At 64.9% G+C, this 18,093-nt stretch overlaps 2 protein-coding genes across 2 annotated transcripts in view; one reads left to right on the top strand and one right to left on the bottom strand.

The window, feature by feature from the left end:
• The first annotated feature begins 1,203 nt into the window (after window positions 1–1,203).
• Window positions 1,204–18,093, top strand: part of BSN (bassoon presynaptic cytomatrix protein) — a 35,842-nt gene continuing 18,952 nt past the window's right edge. Inside the window, 4 exon segments of the mRNA XM_023747823.1 lie at window positions 1,204–1,283; window positions 7,875–8,304; window positions 15,504–16,376; window positions 16,378–16,389. Of these exon segments, the coding sequence (XP_023603591.1) occupies window positions 1,204–1,283; window positions 7,875–8,304; window positions 15,504–16,376; window positions 16,378–16,389 (1,395 nt within the window).
• LOC111824168 (translation initiation factor IF-2-like) lies at window positions 8,932–10,215 on the bottom strand. The gene is made up of 2 exons (XM_023747824.1): window positions 10,042–10,215; window positions 8,932–9,578 (listed from the first exon to the last, which is right to left on the bottom strand). The coding sequence occupies exons 1-2, from the start codon at window positions 10,152–10,154 to the stop codon at window positions 9,128–9,130; spliced, it is 564 nt and encodes a 187-aa protein (XP_023603592.1). The 5' UTR covers window positions 10,155–10,215; the 3' UTR covers window positions 8,932–9,127.

The raw sequence follows: 18,093 nt of genomic DNA, 5'->3' as shown, positions 1-18,093 counted from the left end.
GTGCTTACAGTGTGTTCTTTTCTTCTTCCTCGAGCCGAGACCCGAAGTTAAGTCCGATTTCCAAACGGTCCATGCGTTAGAAACAGGACGTGGGCCGGAGGAAGCCAGAGGAAAATGGCATTTGTTTTGGGTTGTAAAATGGCTTCTGGTTAAATATGACGAATTGAAACATCTGTTTGCTCAGCCTCCTTACCGAACTAACAAAAACTGCAAGAAGAACAAGAAACAGGAACGTCTATCTTTAACAACCTAAGACACAGGCATATGCTGAAACGCAGTGAACAAAGAATGGTTTCCAAGTACAGGGAGGGCGGGGCCAGGAGGGGAGGTAGGCCGGGCCTAGCAGGGAAATTTGCCTCTACGGAGCCAGGGCACGGGGTCAGAGTCTAGAGAGCCAGACCCCAAACCCCCTTCTTGGACTGGTTTGCAGAGCCGGCGTGTGGGGGACCTTTCGAGCGTCCCTGACTCCTGTGTGATGCCAGGGGGTTGCTAAGGAGGTGGAGTTACCCAAGGGATTGAGCAGGTGGGGCGAAAACCGTGGGTTGCCAGCAGCCGGGACAATGGAAAGACAAAGAGAAAGAAAATAGGTATAATTGGTGTCCCTGGAGAAGAGAACAAACCAAGCGAATGAGCAGTTTCTGAAGGCACAAGAGAAAACCTCTCCCTGAAATGGAGGAGCGCATACACCTTCAGTGTGAAAGAACTCTGAGCTGCAGGAGAAGTAGGCAGGGCCCGTGCACACATACCTCGGTGAGGTGACTGGGATTCCACTGCATTAGGGGACGTGTTAGGAATGGGGCGCACGGGGCGCTAACCCGCTGGCCAGGGCTCTCCACAGCATAGTCAGTGCCACCGTTCAGGGGCTGTGCCTGCCAAGTCTTCAGGGGAAGGAAGCGTGAACCTAGGGTTTTATGTCCAGACGAGCTGTTCAAGTCTAACGACCGCAAAGGTGTTCAGACTCGTGAGAACGAGAGAACGTGGTTCCTACGAGCTCTTTTGAAGTGAGTGAGTGAGTAAAAGCCTCTGTGGTAGATGAACTCCATCAGACACGCGTGGAGAAGCGGGCGAAGGGCTAGTCCCCTGCACAGAGCCGTAGACCAGGGCGGCACCTGAGGCCACGGGCCCTCGGAGTCATGGCCTGCGCTGCCTGTCACAGCTCTGCGTGGAGACGTGCAGCCCTCAGAGTTACGCTGAGCTCGGGCGATGATGCTCAGCTGGCCGGTGCCCACACAGCTCGCAGGCCTCCGGGAAAGCCGCCGGAGGGAGGAGACGGCCGAGCGAAGGTCCGGGGTCAGCCACACGTGTCCTCTGAGCTCTTTCCCGTGGGGACGAGTGCGCCTGAGTGGGCCTGGCCCGGTCTGAGTAAGACGCTCCAGGAAGCTAGCTGTCACTGGGCAGGTCTCCGTCACAGATGCGTCCATGGCAGACCTTACCGATCGATGGTGACACCTTCCCCACGGATCCTTCGCAAACCCCGCCCTCCGGGCAGCCACGGTCAGTTAGTGGGGGTAGAGGACAGTTGCCCTAGTTTCCATCCTGTTCTGGATTCTGGAGACGGGCTGGGCCTAAAGGGAACCAAAGCCAAATCCCACTGTCCCAAGAGATGCGCTCAACCCAGGGCCCACGTGGGCCTCCGGGCAGGAACGAGGCCCAGGCTCGCTTTCCTGCGGCTGTGGCCTCCTCCCGGCCTCCTCCCCGCCTCCTGGGGCCCCTCCTCTTACCCTGGCAGCTGCCCCTGGCCTGTGTTTGATGGCGGCAACTCTTGCTCCTGCCACGCTCTCCTGCCACGCTGTCTGCCTTCCTGGCCCCCCTCGGTCTCAGCCCAGACACTTCCCTCGGCAACGCAAAGCAGCCAGAGCTCACCCAGGCACATGATCCCCTGCCCCAGGCACCTGGCCCGGGACCCGCTGACGCTGGCTTGTCCACAGGAAGTCAGCGGCTGGTTTCTAAGTGGGAAGGAGGAAGGGAGGTGGTGGGTATCTGGGCAGCACTGGTTTCTCCCGTGGGTTTGCCTGCTCGGGGTGTGCGGACTGTATGACGAGTGCACCTGCGCACCTGCCGGGGCTCCACCACGCTGGCGGGGCGTGGCCGCTGCCTGTGCCCAGGGGGACCCAGTTCTCTAGGGTCTGTGGGTCTTGGGGTCTCACCCTCCTGGTGGGCAGCAGCTTCAAGGGGCCGGGGAACCAGGAGGGAGGACGCCAGCCTCGTGGGGAGCTCTGCTTATAGCGTGGCCCGTGGGTGTGCATCTTCCCCCCAACCCGGGGGCGACCCCTGGCTTCCAGAGAGCATCTCAGAGCCCGGCCAGTGCCTGAGCGTTGACCTATGAACCAGAAGGTCACGGTTCAATTCCCAGTCAGGGCTTCATCCCCAGTGTGGGGTGTGCAGGAGGCAGCCAGTCAATGATTCTCTCTCATCATTGATATCTCTCTCTTCCCCCCCCCCTCTTCTTCTCTGAAATTTGGAACCTGGGAGTGAGGAAGGTAATGGTAACAGTGCCGGGGGAGAGGGAAGGGGGGGAGGGAAAAAGAGCGTCTCAGAGGCTGAGGACGGCCTCTCTGGGTGCTGCGCTGCGTCTCAGAGCCGCTCACCCTGCGCGTGGCTGTGAGCAGGGCCAGTTCTCGCTGTTCCTGGGTGGTCAGGAGAGATGGGGAGGGCAGCCCCTGGCCCAGGCTCCCTGACACCGACTCCGTGTCTCTAAGAGGGCAGGGCTGGGGCAGGAGGGACTCTGGTCCGAGCAGCGATGGCGGCTCCTTTAAAGACGGGGGAGTAAGCATTTTCTCTGCAGTGGCCCCCAAACCGGGGTGCACACGTGAGGAGGAGAGGGAGGGAGATAGGCAGCGGGGCCAGGGAAGAAACGCGGAGATGCAGTTCACAGCTCTCTCCTCTCGCCCTTTCATCCTCCCTCTTGGGAGGTGTGTTCCATCAGCACTGGCCGTGCACAGACTCGGGGGTAAGTGTGCACAGGCCGAGCATACGCAGACATGTCTGATGGACAGGGACCCATGGCCGCAGAGCAGGAGGCTGCTGGCCTGAAAGCTGGGCGAGTCAAGAGATGCTTTCTTGTGTGAAAACTGACTTTTCCCCAAACTCGGACTTTGTGAATTCTCGCATCCCTTCCTGAGAGCGTTTCTCCAGCACCCAGCCGGCTGCCTGCTCCCCGTTCGGCAGCCTCTGCCTCTCCTGAAAACAGGCACCACGTGTCCCTCCTGGTGGGTCTCAGAGGAGCAGTGCCTATCGCAGAAAGGTCAGCCGTGCATTCATTAAGCCTGTGTGAGCCGCGGGCGCTTCCGGCTGCTCCGCCTTAGAAAACAGCTTCCCGAGCTCTCTCCCAGCCACTGGGTGGGCGAACGTTTATCTTCAACCCCCCACTGGGCCCGTGGACCAGCCTGGCTTCCCTCTGCTCCCCGCCGCCCGCTCTCCCAGTCGCTCCAGCCCCAGCCGTCCTCCCGTGGTTCACCGACCGACCTCGCGTTGCCCGGGCCCTGGCCTGTGGATGCCACTGGTGCCCAAGCGTCTTCAGGGCTGTTGGCCGTGCCCTCCCTGAGGCTTCTGATCAGCGCAGTCGGGCTGTTGGTCCTGGTGGCTCGTCTGCTGCGGGACAGGCGCGCCCTCCCAGCACCCTCTGTGGCGGGCCTCCTTCCCGCCCCGTAAACAGCCTTAAGACCTGCTTCTCACCAGTCAGCAGCCTTAAATGCTGGTCGAAATCCAGCCGTTTTCACACCCTCTACCTTCCTGTCCATCTTCAGGAAACATCTGGGCCTGGACACGGCACTGAGCCGCCCCTGCTCGGCTCCCGGCTGCTCCTTCGCATCGCCGCCCTCTCCTTCCTTCTCCGCCCTCCAGTGCTCGGCCCGTGTCTTCTCTGCCCTATGGCAGTGCCCTCTCCCCTCACTGTCCTGTCCCAGCCCCTCAGGGAGTAGGGAACCCGAGGCTGCAGGGAGGAGCATGGGCCTCAAGGGGCCTCCTGCTGAGGGTCTGTACCCGAGAACCAGGTCTTCGCTGGGGGGGGCAGGGCCCTGCCTGTGGACACCTCCTTTCCTGTCCTCCCTCCCCCAGCCCCCCCCCACTTCTCTGCCCAGTGGAGACCTTTGTGAGGAGGGTCTCCTGGGGGCACACCTCTTGCCTCCTGGGTCACTGCAACCACCTGGCCCCCTGGGGCCTTGTGTCCGGGGCTGTGTCCCAGACAGACCTCCTGGGGCTCCTGGAACAGTGGGCCCTTCTGTCGTGGTGTAGCCTTTCCTCCACGCTCCTCGGGCTTCTCAGCCTCAGGCACTCACAGCCCCGACTGCTCCTGCTCCTGGAACTGTTCTAACTGTGTGCACGCGCGCGCCCGTGTGTGCACACGTGTGTGTGTGTGTGTGTGTGTGTGTGTGTGTTTGCATGCTCCTTCCTCTGGCTTCTCTGTTTCTGGCATTGCTCCTGCTCCCGCACATGTCCGTGCTCCTGGATCGGCCCTTTGTGGTCCTCTATCCTGTGAACTCTTAACTCGCCCAGTTAAAACAGCTACATTTTTCTGAATCGGACCCAACCTCTGCTCCATTTCCTGATGTCTCTGGGACGCCCCCCACCACTAACTCAACAGAACCAAACCCGAACCTGCCATTTCACTCCCCATTCTCCACCCACCAACTGGCTTCACCCCTTGGACCCCCCATCGCATCGGAAGGACCACTCCCCCTCGGACTCAAGCCCGAATGCCCTGTGCTGAGCCCGCCCTCCCTCTCACCCCAGGGGCTGCCTCTGGGGCTGTCGCCTTCTCCTCACTGTCCCCCCGGCTCCACCGCTTCCTTACACAGAACCGGCGTGGCCTTGTTGGAGCCTGTCCTCCTGGCCCTGCCACTCGGTCCAGGTGCTAAGTGCTCGCCGGTGCCAGGAGCTGTTCGAGGTGCTGAAACCGCGCTGACTGCACCTGCCCTGCTGCCCTGCCCGGCCTCGGGCCTGAGTGTGCAGCCCCTCCTTTAAGCCAGGGGTCCTCAAACTTTTTAAACAGGGGGCCAGTTCACTGTCCCTCAGACTGTTGGAGGGCCGGACTATAGTTTAAAAAAAAACTATGAACAAATTCCTATGCACACTGCACATATCTTATTTTGAAGTAAAAAAACAAAATGGGAACAAATACAATATTTGTATTTGCATGTGGCCCGCGGGCCGTAGTTTGAGGACCCCTGCTTTAGCCCTGGCTTAGCTGTCGCCTTGTCCGCAAAGCCTTCTCGGGCTCCGGCCCTCCCAGGAGTCCCGTCTCGCAGTGATTTGTTTGCACATCTGTCTCCACTCTAGGCTGGGGCTCCCAGAGGACTGGAGCCTGTCTGACTTGCTTTTAAAGTTCATTTTCATTCAGCATTGAGTAGGTGTTTACAAAGAATAAAAGAATACTTATAAATATGTGCAAGAGGTAAGGGCAACAATACCGTGAACACCTGTGAGGACCCACCTGCCATGGGAAGAGACGTGACCCATTCATACCATCCACCCCTGTCGCTGGGCCGGACAGCAGCCGGGTCAGGGAGGGCTCGCGAACGACTGAATGCCCAGGCGAGTGGCGCGCCTCCAGTTTCCTCAGTGGGGATCGGTGCTGCGGGGCAGACTCCAGGTGAGGAGGTCATCACTCAACCCCATGTCTGCCCCTCTCGTGAGCTCACTGCGCTGCTCACACGTCTTCCGTTGACCTTGCTCTGCTTACGGCGTGCCCACTCAGCGCCAGGCCTGGTGTCAGAGAGCTCGCTCTTCCTGGGGGGTGTGCACTGGACAGCTCTTCAGAACAGTGTCCAGCGAGGCCCCCTGCAGTGCTCCCACCCTCCACAGCCTCCCTGCGGTCCCCAGAGCAGGAGCCCAGCTCACCCCTTGCAAGTCCCAAAGGCTTTCCGAGTCACTTAACTTCTTTGTGTGGCTGTTTCCTTGTCTGTAAAACGGTCAGAGTGGTCCTGCCCCCTGGATTGAAGGAGTTAATGTGAAACAGCTGCTTGGCACACGGCGGGGCTCGTGGTGCGGGCCTGGCTGCCATTGCTGCCTCTGTCATCCACAGAGATTCTGTGTGGCAGGCTGGGTGCGGGCAGAGGTCGGAGAGGACTCCCTGCAGGGGAGGGTCGAGTACCAGGCTTCTGGGCTCGCCCTCTCTGTCCTTCCCTCACTTCCGGGTGAGGATCATAAAAACACCTTTCACACATCCGGCAACACGGATACAGCAGAAATGGCGAAATTTCTCCGAAGAAACCAGGGACCTCGCACGCCGGGAGGGGCTGCAGTCCTTCCCATGGTGCCAGGGCTCTCGTAGCCTCTGGGTGGCTTTCAGGGGCTGCTTTCACATCGCAGCCCAAGTAGCCATCGTCAACAAGGAAACTGTGGGTCTAGCCAAGTGGGAGTGTTTCCTAACGATGCCTAGAAACTAGTCCACCTGGAGGCCCGAGGGCCAGGCCCTGCGCGTGGGCCAGAGGTGCCGCAGCACCGCCTGGTGGTCCTCACAGCCGGTGGCAGAGATGGCCCAGCGGGGCTGGCCGGCCCGGGCTGCCTGTCCTACTGAAGGGGAAGTGCAGGCCTGTGAGACTGAGGGGGGCTGTGTGCTGCTCTTGGCTGATGAAAGAAGCGTTGGGTGGACATGTAATAGAATTTCTTTGGGGGGAAGAGTCTGTTTTGGACCGAGGGTGTGTCTGTCGCCAGCAGTTCCCTAGGAGAGAGGAAGAGCTGCAGTGCCTGGCGTGGGCCTCCGGGGGCTCCCGGCCTCTCGCCTCCGAGTGGCTTGTCCTGAGATGCCTACCAGTTGGCTCCTGGGTCTCGTTGGCAAGCGATGGCCTTCATATAGAGGCAGCAAACATAGAGTCTCTTCCTGTCAGGCAGGCCCTGCAGGGCTGGGCTCTGGGGCAGAAGGGCAGGCCAGGCCGCTCCGTGGGCAGCGGTGGCCCGGCCTCTGCCGTGGCTCCTGGCCAGGCTGCCCTGCCTCCGGGTGCCAGGCGCCACCCAGGTGAGCACAGGCTGAAGCCAGCATGGGCTCCGGGCCGGAGAAAGCATTGCCTTTGGCTCCTTGTGCTCAGCGTCTGTCAAATTGGAAAAGAAAAACTGGCAGAAATGAACCTCAGTCGGGTCGAAGGAGAAGGTAGGGAAGGGAGCTGGGTGTAGCTGACGGTTGGCTTCTGCCTCATTGCGTCACCTCATTGCTGGCTCGGGGTGGGGCCGGGCCCGGCGGACTTCCTCTGTGGTTCCTCTGGGGCTGATGCTAGAACTCCAACCCCACCCGGCCTCGCTCTAGCAGAACAGTAACAAGTCCCCCATCTGGATGGGATTGGCCTGGCTCCAGGCCTGCGGGGGCGCTGCCAGGAAGGCCTTTCTCCGCCGGTGATGGCATTCGGCAGGTAGTGGGTGCCCCACCTCCAGCTGTCAGCTCAGCCTCTGAAGAGGCCCCGTGATGTCACGGACCTGCCCGAGCAGCCGTCCGGACTTGAGCTGTAGCCTGGAGACACCTGGGGGGACAGGTACTAAGGTCACCGTCCTGCCTCCACACCCTCCAGGTAACTGTCTGTGGTTCCGCCCGAGAGTCAGGCCGTTTAGGATGGCCCTGGGCGCTTCCTGTGTGGTTTGGAGCCTGGTGCTCCATGTGGTCTGCAGACTGTAACAGGCCTCACCTTAGGACTCTTCCGGATGCAGACCCAGCCCACACTTCCTGAGCGAGAACCTGCGCTTCTTCAGGAGTGAGAGGGACGCTCTTGGTCCGACCGGAGGGCCTGGTACTGAGCGCTCACTGGGAGACGCTGGTCAGGCCTGAGTACGCACCCAGCGGAGCACTCGCCGTGGTGGCGGGTCCTGTGCTGGGCAGCACGAGGAGGGTGGCGGTGGGCGTGGGAGAGCCGCGCAGGCTGCTTCTCTGTGACGTGTCCCTAACGTAGTCCTTTTCCATGTCATTTCAGCGTCTCCAGGAGACTGGACCCCAAGGAGCCCCTGGGCAGCCAGCGGGCAGCTTCGCCGACCCCGAAGCAGGCTCCTGGGGCTGTTCCCGGCCATGAGGGCGCCCGGGAGACAGGGGCCCAGGGCCCGGCCGGCCAGGAGGCTGGGGGCCCCCGCCGGACGCTGCAGGTGGACAGCAGGACGCAGAGATCAGGGCGGTCCCCCTCCGTGTCACCAGACAGAGGCAGCACCCCCACGTCCCCTTACTCCGTCCCCCAGATCGCCCCCCTTCCCAGCAGCACGCTGTGTCCCATATGTAAGACCTCGGACCTCACGTCGACCCCCAGCCAGCCAAACTTCAACACCTGCACCCAGTGTCACAGCAAGGTCTGCAACCAGTGCGGGTTCAACCCCAACCCCCACCTGACCCAGGTGAGCACCGCCGCCCCCTCCCGCTCCCTTCCCCTCTGTCACCAGCTCTCTCTCCCTCTCATGTCCCTTGGCCACCGGCCTCTGTGTCTTCCTGGGCTTGTATTCTGGCTCCAGATGTGGCAGCGGAGACCAAGGCCTGGCCCAGGTCCTGTGGGTCCCACCTCCTGGAGGCGTGGGCGGCCCCAGAGCCGAGGCGCTTCTCACCTGGTCCGAGTTTGACCTGGAAAAATGGCGTTGCGAGGACCAGGCATCTCGTGGACACCTTTCCCCATGGGACTCATTGAGGAGGCCGAGGCCAGCCTCTCCCTGACACGGGCCGAGGGAGAGCGAGGTGTGGGAGGCAGGACACTGCCCTGCGTCTGGGGCTCCCCTTCTGCGCTCCACTTGTTGGTCAGCCAGGGCCAAGCGTTCACATGGGAGACGGTGCCCACGCTCACCGGAGGCCACTTGGGGGCCATTTCCCTGAGCTTGGCCTTCCTTCTGCCCCAGAGGCCCTGTGCCTACAGCTCCCCCCGCCCCCGGGGGTGCTCAGCCACCCCGGAGGCTCCCTGGCGACCTGGAGGCTGCTGCTCACGTGCTCTCGCTGAGCCGGCCGTGCCTCCTCGCTCTGCTCCGGGCAGTCGGGATGGAGCGGGTGCTGACGGCAGACACAGGCATGGCCCCTCTGGAATCAGCAGCGGGAGCCGGGGGACCACACGGTGGGGGAAGTGGGAATATGTGTTCACAGGTCGGGTCTATTTGTGACACGAGGTGCCGTGGGTGTGGGACGCGTGGTTTGCGAGAGGTAAGTGTGAGCTTGCAGGAAGGAGCTGCGGTGGGTGACTCAGCGCTTGGAGTCATTCCTGGAGTGCGGGGGCTTCCTGAGGAGGCGGCGCACGCGTGATGGTACATCTGGGATCAGAGACAGCCCGTCCCTGCCCCGATGGTAGGGAAGTGTTTGCCTTGAGCCGAGGACAGTGTGGCTGAGGCCCAGGCCGCTCACCTGTGCCTTCTCCCGGGGGGAAGCAGGCCACCTGTCCTCGTGGGCAGGGATGAGCTGCCGCCCTGGCGTCCCCTGTGCCGGCCTGGCCTCTGGGTTCCCTTCCTCAGATGCTCGCTCAGCTGCAGGACCAAAGGGCTTCGGGTGGGTGGGCAGCGATCCCGGGGAGCCCGCACGTGGCACCGCTCTCCTGGTGGCATCCCGGCCCTCACCACACGTGGGCTCCTCCACGCCCGGCTCGTGGGCGCAGGCCGCCTCTGCGTGTGCCTGGGGAGCAGCCGGTCCATCTGCCCCGCTGCTGGGAGGAAGCCGAGGCTCAGGGCCAGGAGGGGCCTGCACTCGCCCTGACGCGGTCTGGAGAAGAGCGGGCGGGGCTGGACAAGGCCACGGCTCTAGCCCTGAGGGTCTCGGCCGGGCGCACGAGGCCGTGGCGCGCCTGGGCAGGGCTGTGCGCAGACTCGCTGCCACGGGTGTCAGGGCTGCTGTTCCCTGGCCGCCGGCATGGGAAATGCTGGCCTGTCCGCCAGGCTCTCGCCTGGTGGGTGCCCTTCCTGCCGGGCTCCTCCTGCCAAGGAGCAGGGGCCTGGGGCACACCGTCCCAAGGGGCTGGGGGCCTAACTCTTGAGTCTGGAGGGGCCTGTTCCTTGGTGGAGAGCCGCTCACGCCCGGTCACACTTCCACGCAGCGAGGACCAGTCGGCAGGGTTTGCTGGTAGCCCCCCCCCCCCCCCCCCCGCCCAGACCCCATCGCCTGGGCACCTCTGATGCGACGCTCTCGGGACCCGTCCGGGCGGAGGTGCCTGGCACTGCTGTGCGGGAGGTGAGCCGGGCCGAGGGCCTGGCAGCCTGGAGGTCACGGCAGCAGGAGGCATTGCCTCTCAGCTCCCCCGAGAGGGACGGGCCACACAGTCACCTGGAGGCCTCGTGGCCTCGCCGAGCTCGTGAAGCAGCTCTTGGACCTCTGCACAGGCGACGTGGGGATGGGCCCTGGTCAGTGTCACGGGTGAGTCACTGGCCGGCCAGGGAGTGTGGGAGCCGCTGTGCCGAAGGCTCCGTGAGGACCGGTGAGCGGGACGGAGGGGGGCGGGCACCACCGGCCCGGTCCGCAGACTCAGTGCCGCGGCTTTTCTGTCTCCTGCCATCTGTCAGGTCCTTCACTTTCGCTGGGTCCCCAGGGACAGCAGGCAGGTCTGGAGCCGGGACACACAAAGGCACGGCTGCCCTGTTGGCAGAGCCGTCTCTGGTCTGCGAGCACTGCCTTCCTGCGCGTGGACCACGCTGCCCTGGTCAGCGCTGGGGCTGCCAAGGGGAGCTCCACTCACGGGCACTGGTGGCCAGCTCCCCAGGCTGTGACGCCCTCACAGGAAGGTGCCCTCCACGCATGCTGCTGGGAGTCCACACGCCTGGACCCCACGGGGACGCAGGGAGGTCGGGAGGCGCTCAGAGCACCCTGCCCACAGAGGAGCAGCAGGTCTGGGAGCCGGCCTACCTGTGGCACCTGGAGCGAGAGAGCAGGGCCCAGAGCTAGTGGCAGGTCTCCGTCCGCCCGGGCCCTGGCCATTTCCCACCACAGTCCGCTTTGGCTCAGGCTGACGGCTCAGCAAGCAGGGCCCTCGGCCCTCTTCCTGGTGGAGGTCATCTCCTCCGGGCTCAGGGTAATAACACACTGCTCGAAACCCGGGAAACCCGGGAAAGCTGGCGGGCTCCCCGTGGGTCCGAACACGTCTCACCTCCGCCAAGACCATCCCGCGAGGCTGCCTGCTGCGCGGCCGGAGGTGGAGCCCTTCATGCCCGGTGGTGGGTGGAGGGCAGGAAGGCAGAGTTGGGGTGAGCAATGGATGGAGTGATATGGGCTGGAGAACAGGGGAGTGGCCTACGGCAGGCATAGCCCCGGCCAGCCCTCCCAGAGGCCCCGCCTCCCCTCCCCACTCCCCCCACCCACCTCAGTGCAGCCCAGCAGCACCTCCTGGCTGGGCTCCTCCCTGCCCATCGCCCTTTCTCTGGTCAAAGTTGCTTATAAGCCCCTTGAAGAAAATGATGGAGAAGTGAACATGGCCTTTCCTGGCCTATTCCAAAGTCTAGACTTTGCCGAGACCAAGCCAAGCATGTTTCGTCCACTGTGCTCCCACCATCCCCCATTGCAAGTCTGGCCGGCTGCTTCCCCAGGGTGGGCGGTGTGAGAAGGGAGGGAGTGCGCAATGGCTAAGGTCCTCCTCCTCTGCCTGCATCCCACTCCTTCCTGGCCAGCCGGGCTGGGCACCAGATGGCCGGGGGCGGTGCTGGGAGCAGCAAACCCTTCCCAGCAGCCTCCAGCCTCGCCCCCGTCCCGGCTCCCTCCTGGCCACACTGCCGCCCAGGCCCAGGCCGGGAGGAGCGCGGGCAGGTGTGAGAGGAGAGGCAAAGGTGTCCTCCCCCCACCTCCAGCCCAAACGGAAGCGGGTCCCCAGGGGCAGGCCCTTGGCGGGCGAGGCCTTTCTCCCTCTGGCCAGTGTGGGCAGCCAGCCTGGCAGCATGAACATGGCAGCAAAAGAGAGAAATAGATAAAGCGGGACCAAGAGGGGAGGGGGCAGCGGGACCGATAGAGAAAAGCAGAGGCAGGAGCGGCGCGAGGAAAGCGGAACTGGCTGTTTCTAGGATCTGCTTCGCTCCACCTTTGGCCCGGGCAGGCCGCCTGGGTCCCTCCCAGAGGGTGGCCCTCAGCTTCTTCAGCCTTTCCTCCTTCTGTGGGTGCCTTTCGAGTCCTTCCCAGGAGCTGGGCACGGCCCTTGATTCTGGAGAATCGGGTGGAACGGAAGCCGACGTGCCGCTCAGCCCTGGAGCCAGCGGCCAGTGGGAGAGGCCACCTTGACCAGGAACCACCCAGCCAGCGCAGGGCCCTCCCGGCGCCAGGGCTGCGGAGGCCGGGAGGAGGCCGGGCGCCTGGTGCGAGGCGGTGGCAAGACTCCTGGGGCTTCCACAGGAGGGAAGCTCGGCTGCACCTTAGACTGAGCTGGACGGGAGCGGGTGGAGGCGGGAGGCCTGCGGGAGTTCGTGGTCCATTTGGGGGCCTGGGGGCAAGCCAGGTCCAGGGAGGCCGGATCCATGGCCAGTCTCGGACGCCGGGCAGGTTTCCAGGGCCTCCCTCGGGGGCTTGACCTGATGAGATTGGCACAGGCGCCCCCTGGGCCATGCCCGGCCGAGCCAGCCTGGATGGGGAGCCCTGCACTGTAGGGCTCTGTGTGCCGGCCCCTGAGCCCGAGGCCAGGCAGTTGACAGGCGAAGCAGATTGTGGGGATTTAGGAAAACCGGATGCTGGAGGGACCCGGCCCCTCCTCTGCCTGCCCTTGTCCCGGGGCCACAGTGGGGTGCGTACCTCCTATCGGGGCCTGGCTAGTGACTCAGCCCGGACGAACATGGAGTCACGCTGGCTGGCGGGCCCTCCCGGAACCTCTGGGTTGGGCACCAGCAGGGAGGGCTCATTTGTAAGCTGTTTCTTGGTGCTTCAACCGGCACCAAAATAGAAAAAAGCATGACTGCAGCATCAGGCCCCCGCCAGTGCCCAGGGTCCGCCACTCTGAACTCTGCTCTCCAGGGAGGCGGGCCTCCAGGCGGGCGGGCGGGCGGCACTGCTGACGCAGGAAGGCAGGCCCATGACGCCTGCAACCCCCTCCTTGCCCGCGGCGCGGTGGGGAGCCTCACCCACCAGAAAGAGAGCCTGTGACTGCTGGGGGCCCAGAGCTCCTGGCAGCCGTGGGGTGGCAGGGAGGAGGCACCGCCCCGGAGTAGAAGCAGGTACCTGGGCAGCCTCCTCCGGGGCCCCACCCTCTGCGGTTAAGGTGCGGGGTGGCCAGCTTCAGCGTCACGTCACGGGTGCCTGTGGGGAAGATTAGAAGCCGCCTAAGCTCTGCCCCACGCCCCCTCCTGCCCAGAGCCAGCGGAGCGCGGCAGGAGGCACTGCAGACAGATCACCACCGGCCGCTCACTCGCCGTGGCACTCACAGAGCCCGGCCTGGTCGCCAGGCCTCGGGTGGGCAGTGCCGCCTTAGCTCTCCTCCTGCCCGTTGAGCAAAGCAGCTGAGAAAGGCCCTCGGAGCCCCCGAGCCCACAGGCTCTGCCCTTCCGACCGGCAGGCCCTTGGCAGCGCGGGCCGTGGCTCCCTGGGGACGCTCCCTACAGGAGCTGCTTTCCTGTAGCCCCCCCCAAAGCTACCTCTTGGCCTGCACACCACCCGAGCCTCTGGTCCTGTGGCTGCCAGGCCCCTGCTGGGCGGTGGTGCCTGGGGGTCCATGGAGGCCACCAGGGCTGAGGTGGCCGCCTGGCCTCCTGCTGGCAAGGCCAGTCCTGGGGTCCCTGCTCTGCCTCTGGCTCTGAAGCCCTGAGGCTTGGCTGGCGGCTGCCCACCTCCTGGCCATGTGCCAGGCCTGGTTCACGGACAGCAGACCTCCAGGAGGTTTCTGGTCCCTCCCATCTGGTGGGCGGCGGCTTGGGGGTGCCAAGGAGCTGCGGGCACTGTGGAGTTGAGGAAGACTCGCCACTGCTGGTCCCGGGGCCGGGGAGTCTGCTGCAGGCCCGGCCTGTAGACCCAGCAGAGAGCTCCATCCTCTGAGAATGGAGGGAGAGGCCAGCAAGCTCCTGGCGATCTGGGGGAGGCAGAAGGGCGTTTGTGGGTTCAGAGAGCCCCCCAGCCAGTGTCCTCCCTGGGAGGCCCTGCGTGCGGGTGTCTGCCTGGGCCTGACCTGGGCACGGGGAGGGTGTGGTCAGGCTCTGGGCGCGAGTCCCGGGCCGCCAGCCTTCCCTGGAGCTTCCATTTAGGTGAGGCGCCTGTTCACAGCCTGGCTGACGGGCCGGGAGGGAAGGCTCTGGGGTGAGTGCTGGAGCCTTAGCACCTGCCACCCCTGTGCAGCCCCCTTCAGACCCCAGGGAGGTCGCCCTGAGAAGCCTCACCACTCAGACCCCTCTTCCCAGGAAGCCCCACCCCACGCGTGGAGACAGCAAAGCCGTGACTAGACCCGGCTGCGGGGGTTTACACTGAGCGCCCAGAGCGGGTTCTGATGGGGACCCTCTGGGTCTGAGACCTGGGGCAGAGGGAGGGTGAGTGCAAAGCAAGCTCAGAGCACACGCGGCGGAAAGGGCCCAGGGGCGCGTGGGGGCGGCACCAGAAGGGGCGGAGCCCATGAGAATATGCTCAGGCTTCTGTGTGGAGCTCTTAGAGGGAAAAATATTATTGGCTCGTGTGACTGGAAGTCCAAGGGCAGAGTCAAGACAGCTGAGTCCAGAGAGAAGGAGCCAGATCTGCACCTCTGTCTTGCTCACTTCGGACTGTCGTCCCCCCGTGTCCCCCCGCGTCCTGGGAAGGAGGCTCCTGACCTTCCAGGAGGCGAAGAAAAAGACCCGCTTGCTCCTTCACACGTGACAGGGCTCGGCTCCCCCTGGCCCTGTTGCCAAGGTCACATGCTCATCCTTGCACCACCATCTAAACCACTGATTGGTCAACGAGAGTCACATGCCCACTCGACGGAGGGAGGGGTTGGTGACAGGTAGAAACTGCACGTCTGTCGCGTGAATAGCAACACGTGTCTTGTTGGTTCTGGAGGCACAGACCATCCCTTTTCTTAACCCGTCTGTCCTCCTGGGGGACAAAGGGCCAGCCCACCCCGGCGGCCGCTCGCCTTGTGCGCCTGTTTGCTCTCGAGTTCTCTTGCCTCCTGCCTCCTCGGCTGGACGCCCCCAGGACAGGGCCTGTGTACGCGCGGCCGCCCTCTCGCACCCGCTCTGTTATGCATCTTCCTGCAAGTCCCCCTGAATGCCGGCTGCCCCGGCTGCCAGGCCCACTCCCCTCCCTCCTGGCTGCTGCTGGGTGATGGCTGGAGGGAGCGGCTGGGGGAGAGGGGGCCCGTGGAGGCTGTGAGGTCATCAGCCGGGAGGACAGTGGTGACTGGTGAGGCGGGATGTGGGGTGCGCTGGTGCACGCAGGTCTGAGACACGGCCAGTGGGCAGTTGGGGGACTGTCGAGCGGGAGGGCCTGGCGGGCAGTGGTTGGTGGCTGTGGGGTGGGATGGGGAGTGTGTGCCTGCCTCTGCTCTGCTTCCTGTGCCTGGCAGCTCCTAGCGGGCAGCGTAGTGCCCTCCGCCCTGGAAGCCCGGGACCCCCCGAGCAGGGCTGGCGCCCCTGCCTGTGCTGGGAGCTGCTCGACGGCCGTGGCCTCGGCCCGGGCCGCCTGCTGACACGTGCTTCCTCCGCAGGTGCAGGAGTGGCTCTGTCTGAACTGCCAGATGCAGAGGGCGCTGGGGATGGACATGACCACGGCGCCGCGCTCCAAGAGCCAGCAGCAGCTGCACTCGCCCGCGCTGTCCCCTGCCCACGCCCCCGCCAAACCGCCCCTGGGGAAGCCGGAGCAAGAGAGGCCCCGGGGCCCCGGGGGACCACAGCCGGGGCCCCGCCCGGCGGAGACGGCCAAGGCCACCACAGTGCCGGGACCTGCCCAGGCAGCTGCCCCTCCCGAGAGGGGGAAGGTGTCTCCTCAGCCCCCTCACCCCGTCAAGCCTTCCACAGCCGAGCCCCGGCCCCCTGCGGGAGAGGCCCCGGGCAGAAGTGCCACCGCGGTGCCCCCCGGGCCTGGCGCTGCTGAGCAGGCCCAGGAGGGCCTCACGGGGAAGCTCTTCGGTCTCGGCGCGTCGCTGCTGACCCAGGCGAGCACCCTCATGTCCGTGCAGCCTGAGGCCGACGCCCAGGGCCAGCCCGCCCCCAGCAAGGGGCCACCCAAGATCGTCTTCAGTGATGCCAGCAAGGAGGCTGGCCCGAGACCCCCAGGCTCAGGGCCCGGGCCTGGGCCTGCAGCTGGAGCCAAAGCTGAGCCTGCAGCCAGGGCAGGCGCCGCATCAGGGCCCGGAGCCCCGGCGAGAACTGGGGGGACACCCAGCCCAAAGCATGGCCGAGCAGAACAGCAGGCAGTGCCCAAGGCTGCTGCCAAGCCAAAGGCCATGCCGAAGGACAGGCCCACCTGCCCACTGTGCCAAGCCGAGCTCAACGTGGGCAGCAAGGGCCCAGCCAACTACAACACCTGCACCGCCTGCAAGCTCCAGGTGTGCAACCTCTGTGGCTTCAACCCGACACCGACACCTGGTGGAGGTAAGGGACCCGGGGTCGGGGGGGCACGGGCAAGTGGGAGCAAAGGACCCCGCGAGCTGGGGCTGAGCCGCGGGGCGCCCTCCACCGCGGATGCCCTGAGGGCTGCCCTCTCTTCTGTCCCTGCCCCGGCCGCCCCTCCACTCAGAGACCTGACTGGCGCGGTGGGTGCGGGTGGTGTGCCTGCTGCCTCTGCCTGGCTGAGTGCCCTGAGGCTGGTCCCAGGGTCTGCCAGGCTCAGGAGGCCCTGAACTGCCTCCCCCCACTCCCAGCTCTCATGGCAGGACCTGGTGACAGATGCCAACCCCCTCTGCCCAGGGAGGAAGAACCTGGGGTCCCACCTGCCCTCGGCCTGTGCCCCTCACAGGGTGGAGGGCTGTGGGCCCCAGGAGAAGGCAGGCTTCTCACCATGGGCAGGCCGTGCCCCGCGGCCCAGGCCCTGGCCCAGCCAGGGGTGTCCACCTCCATCCCTTCCTCAGATCCTTGGTGGTGGGTGTTGATGTTCGCTTGTCAAAGCCTCAGCCTTCGGTCCGTGTTTTCCCGGGCGGCCTGCTCCCCTGGGCCTGCTTGTGGGGCGCTCAGAGGCGCTCTCCCGAGCTGCAGGAGGATTTGAGATGGGGGCTGGGGCCGTCTCTCCGCAGCCCCTGCTCCAGGGAGAGGTGCTGAGCGCTGCAGAGCTGGGTGGGAGGGAGCAGGACGCCCCCTGCTCTGGAGAAGCCTGGGCCCCGCCTGGGAGGCTCAGATGGTGCGGAGCCCCCTGGTGGAGCTGCTTCTGACCCTCCCCGACCCACTCTCCCTGCTCAGGACCCCGGGGGCTGCTCGGCTGCCCTGGACAGAACTGCCCGTGTCCCCTTCTGTGGGTCTGTGATTGGCTCATCCCTGCTGTCATGTGGGGGGCAGGGCGGGGCGGGGGGCAAGCCAAGGCCCTGCTGGGCTGAGCCATGCACGGAGTGTGGAGTGCAGACCCTGCTGCCGAGGGTGGGACAGTGGAGCAGGACGTGGTGTTGCCATGGTCTGTGGGCACCGTTCTGACGCGCCTGGGGCCAGGCCACCCTGGGTCTGTGGGAGAGAACGACAAGTGAATGGATGAACAAGGGGATGGAGGAGCAGGGGCAGGTGGAGGGGGAGAGATGAGCGCAGCTGGGTCCTAGCCCCCAGGCACAGGGATTCTGCCTGCTGCCTCTCACCCTGTCCTCAGTCCCCAGAGACTGGCCCGGCCAGGTCTCCCCTGGCTCCACCCCTCCCAGCCCCATGCCCCTACCCTTCCCCTCCCCAGGGCTGGTCCGGTGTTTATTTTTAGCTCACAGCTCACATGCTGCCTCCTGCCAGCCGTCCCTCTCTTCCTCACTGCCTGTGTAGCAGGGCCCGGAGGGGGGCCTCCATGTGTTAGCAGGGGCAGGAACACGCCTGGAGAGGGGCCTCCATGTGTTAGCAGGGGCAGGAACACGCCCGGAGGGGGGCCTCCATGTGTTAGCAGGGGCAGGAACACGCCTGGAGAGGGGCCTCCATGTGTTAGCAGGGGCAGGAACAGGCCTGGAGAGGGGCCTCCGTGTGTTAGCAGGGGCAGGAACAGGCCCGGAGAGGGGCCTCCATGTGTTAGCAGGGGCAGGAACAGGCCTGGAGAGGGGCCTCCGTGTGTTAGCAGGGGCAGGAACAGGCCGTGGAGAGGGGCCTCCGTGTGTTAGCAGGGGCAGGAACACGCCCGGA

The sequence above is a fragment of the Myotis lucifugus genome, unplaced genomic scaffold (assembly GCF_000147115.1).
Source record: "Myotis lucifugus unplaced genomic scaffold, Myoluc2.0 scaffold_999, whole genome shotgun sequence".
Classification (NCBI taxonomy): domain Eukaryota; kingdom Metazoa; phylum Chordata; class Mammalia; order Chiroptera; family Vespertilionidae; genus Myotis; species Myotis lucifugus.
Note: the sequence above shows the minus strand (reverse complement) of the source record. Positions and strands in the feature narration are given on the sequence as shown.